The 3,085-nt window shown below is 38.4% G+C and overlaps 1 protein-coding gene across 1 annotated transcript; it reads right to left on the reverse strand.

Moving 5' to 3' along the window:
• Positions 1-379: 379 nt before the first annotated feature.
• LOC145111873 (uncharacterized) lies at positions 380-1,476 on the reverse strand. Its single transcript, XM_079048117.1, has 3 exons — positions 1,391-1,476; positions 928-1,258; positions 380-817 (listed from the first exon to the last, which is right to left on the reverse strand). Exons 1-3 carry the CDS (start codon positions 1,474-1,476, stop codon positions 380-382), a joined length of 855 nt encoding a protein of 284 aa, XP_078904243.1.
• Positions 1,477-3,085: the final 1,609 nt, after the last annotated feature.

Genomic DNA, 3,085 nt, shown 5'->3' on the forward strand with positions numbered 1-3,085 from the left:
TCATGAGCTTGTAGCAATGGTTTGGAAGATCGAGGTTTTCAAGACTTGGAGGCTGTTGGAGATAGACTTCTTTTTTTAGTTCTCCATTGAGAAAAGCGCTTTTGACGCCCACTTGATGAACTTTGATGTTCTTATGAGCTATGTAGGCTAGAAAGATTCAGATAGATTTTAATCTTGCTACATGAGCATATGTTTCATCATAAATTGTACCTTTGTGTTGACTATAGCCTTTAGCAACTAATCTAGCTTTGTTCTGAATGACAATTCCAGCTTCATCAAATTTGATTTGGAATACCCAACGAGTGCCAACAATTGCTTGATGTTTCGAGGGAGGGATAAGGATCCAGACTTTATTTCTTTCAAACTCAGCCAATTCTTCTTACATGGTCGTGATCCAGTCAGAATGTTCTAACGCCTCGTGGATTTTCTTAGGCTCAATCAGTGAAATAGATGCGGCATAGTGACACTCATCTTGAATAGATTTTGTTGATCTGATTTGAACACCAGCATTGGGATTGCCAACGACTTGATTTGGTGGATGATCCTTAGTCCAAATGTGGAGACGAGGGGTAATGTAATATGTTGCAGCATTTGATGTGATGTCATGAGTTGAATTGTGTGTATCATTTTGCACAACCAACGAAATCTCCCCCTGGACAGCTGAATCACCAGAAGGAATGTTTTCAGAAGGTGTTTCTGCATTGGTCAATCGTTCAATAGTTGGAATTTGGAGTTGAGTGTCATGGTTAGTAGCTTCGGAAGGAGCGGTGTCTTCTGGAATTGTTGCGGGACCAGAAGCAGAATGAACTTTCTCCTCCTTAACTGGTGAGGAAATTTATGTGTTGATATTCTCCCCCTCAACCAGAGAAACAGTAGTTTTTCTGGTTGGAGCTTCTAACAGAAGGGGCCAGAAGAATTTTTAGATACCGGAACTTCAATTGGTCGAATGACATCGGCATCTAAAGCAACTTCGAGTGGTCTGAAAAGAGATTCAAAGTTGATTTTGACGATAACTTGTTGAACTTGTGTGTCTGTCTTAGGTGAATCACTTTCCAAAATTTGGGAACTAACATGAGTGTGAGATGTGTTGCAGACAAACAGGTCGTCAAACGTGATATCAAAGCTTTCTTCAATGAGACGTGTTCTTCTTTTCAGAACCCTGTAGGCAACTCCTCTGGTGGAATATCCCACAAAGATGGCTACATCACATTTTGGTTGAAATTTACTGATATGATCTTGGCTGTTTTTTATGAAACACCTGCAACCAAGGGTGTGAAAAAAATTTAACATTAGGTTTCTTTCCATTTAGAGCCTAATATGGAGTGCATTTGAGTCATATGTTGATAATGCTCCGGTTCTGAGGAAAGCAGGTAGTGGCGACGACTTTTACCCAGAAGTGTAACGAAAGATTTGCAAAGTTGAGCATTGATCTGGCTGATTTGACGAGGGTTTGGTTTCTTCGTTCAACAACTCCATTTTGTTGATGAGTGTAAGGAGATGAGAATTACGGTCAATGCCTTTGTCCACATGGAACATGTTGAGGATGGAATTGGTAAATTCAATGTCATTGTCGCTCCAGATACTTCGTACGGGAAGCTTCATTTAACCTTCAATACATTTGATGAAGTTGATCAATTCTTGAGTAGCTTCAGATTTTTTACGAAGAAAGAAGACCCATGTAAAATGAGTGTGATGAGCGAGACGTCGGTACCACAGTCAGCTTTTGTCAGAAGCAGCTTTGATAAGAGAACATAGTTGAGTTTTTCCTACCATAAGCTCAATATCCATAGGGTACATATTTCCATTTCTTCCAGAAGCGATGAAATATTTAGAGTGATGTTGAGACATGACATAGTTGTGCTTAGCATCGAATTCAACTCGAAATTTGGTGTTAATAAGCATTGCAACACTGCTGATATTATGTTTGAGATTTGTAACTTATGCAACCTTCTGAATTTCGAATGTGTTGTTGGTGAGTATGCCATGAACCTTGATGATGCCATTTGAATCGTTTACATATGTAACATATTCAATCTTGGTTGCTGGTCCGAAATCTCACAAGAATTCCAATCATCAGTGGTGTGTAAGGAACAAGCACTATCTATAAACCAATTCTTGCCTCGCTTGTCTAGACACGTTTCCTGCAAAGGATTAAACAATTAGTTTTGGACCCCCAATATTTATTGTGGACAGAGGTTTTGTTGACATACGAAATTCAAACAGAAGTAGATGACAGTTTTGTATGATGTGGTGAGATCTAGAAGAGATAGCTGGATAAATGCAAAAGGTAAGGTTAGCCTCATTTATCCACCAATCATAACGAACAGTTAACTTAGGGATCGATTCTACTGGTTTCTATTCCTGAACAGGTTCTAGAGGAATGTATTTCTCTTTTGTACTCACAGAAGGTTCGGGTATAAGAGGCTTCGAAACTGGTTTTCTAGTAAAGATCTTCACATTTTGAATAGGTTGTTTGACTTTGGATCTATCAACATTTGAACCTGATCTATTATTAACTTCATGAGAATATTCTTTTCTTACTTTCTGTTTAAGTCTAGACTTTGATTCCTAAGCAGCTACTGTTTGAGCTTACGTTCTGGGAGATAGAATATCAGAACAGTTTAATTGAGGCTTCTTTTTGGTCGATGATTCCTGAGATTTCTTTTGTCTAGAGGTGAGTGGCTCTTTCTGAGTTCCTGAACTTTGACCTTCTACAAGATTTGTGGCACTATAGACAATTAAAATAGTTGAACATGGTTTGTTTGAGTTAAGAACAATGGAAGTTTTGATTTTTGAATCACTTTTGGGTTTGGAAATCAAAATTTTTGCAAATGAGAGAGAATCAGTATTAGAGGTTTGTGCTGGTCCTGACAGAGGAATCTGTGGACTCAGAAGATCATCAAAATGATAAGCTCTTCATCCATAGGTTCTTCATCAGATGATCCAGCCCAAATAATTCCTCCAATATCAACATACTGATCAGAAGCATGTCCCGATGTTTTTGGGATAACTTCTTCAATAACACAGTTGTTTGGCATCAAATTGTTTGTGTTACATCTTATTTGGTCTGGAAAGAAGTAGTTTT

Source organism: Lactuca virosa, chromosome 5 (genome assembly GCF_052849685.1).
Source record: "Lactuca virosa cultivar CGN04683 chromosome 5, Lactuca_virosa_CGN04683_v6, whole genome shotgun sequence".
Classification (NCBI taxonomy): domain Eukaryota; kingdom Viridiplantae; phylum Streptophyta; class Magnoliopsida; order Asterales; family Asteraceae; genus Lactuca; species Lactuca virosa.

Coding starts and splice junctions, on each gene's coding strand:
- LOC145111873 (XM_079048117.1), bottom strand. CDS start 1,476: ATGGAGTTGTTGAACGAAGAAACCAAACCCTCGTCAAATCAGCCAGAT. Junction 1,259..1,390: donor ATCTTTCGTTACACTTCTGG/GTAAAAGTCGTC, acceptor CCTTGGTTGCAG/GTGTTTCATAAAAAACAGCC. Junction 818..927: donor TTCGACCAATTGAAGTTCCG/GTATCTAAAAAT, acceptor TCACCAGTTAAG/GAGGAGAAAGTTCATTCTGC.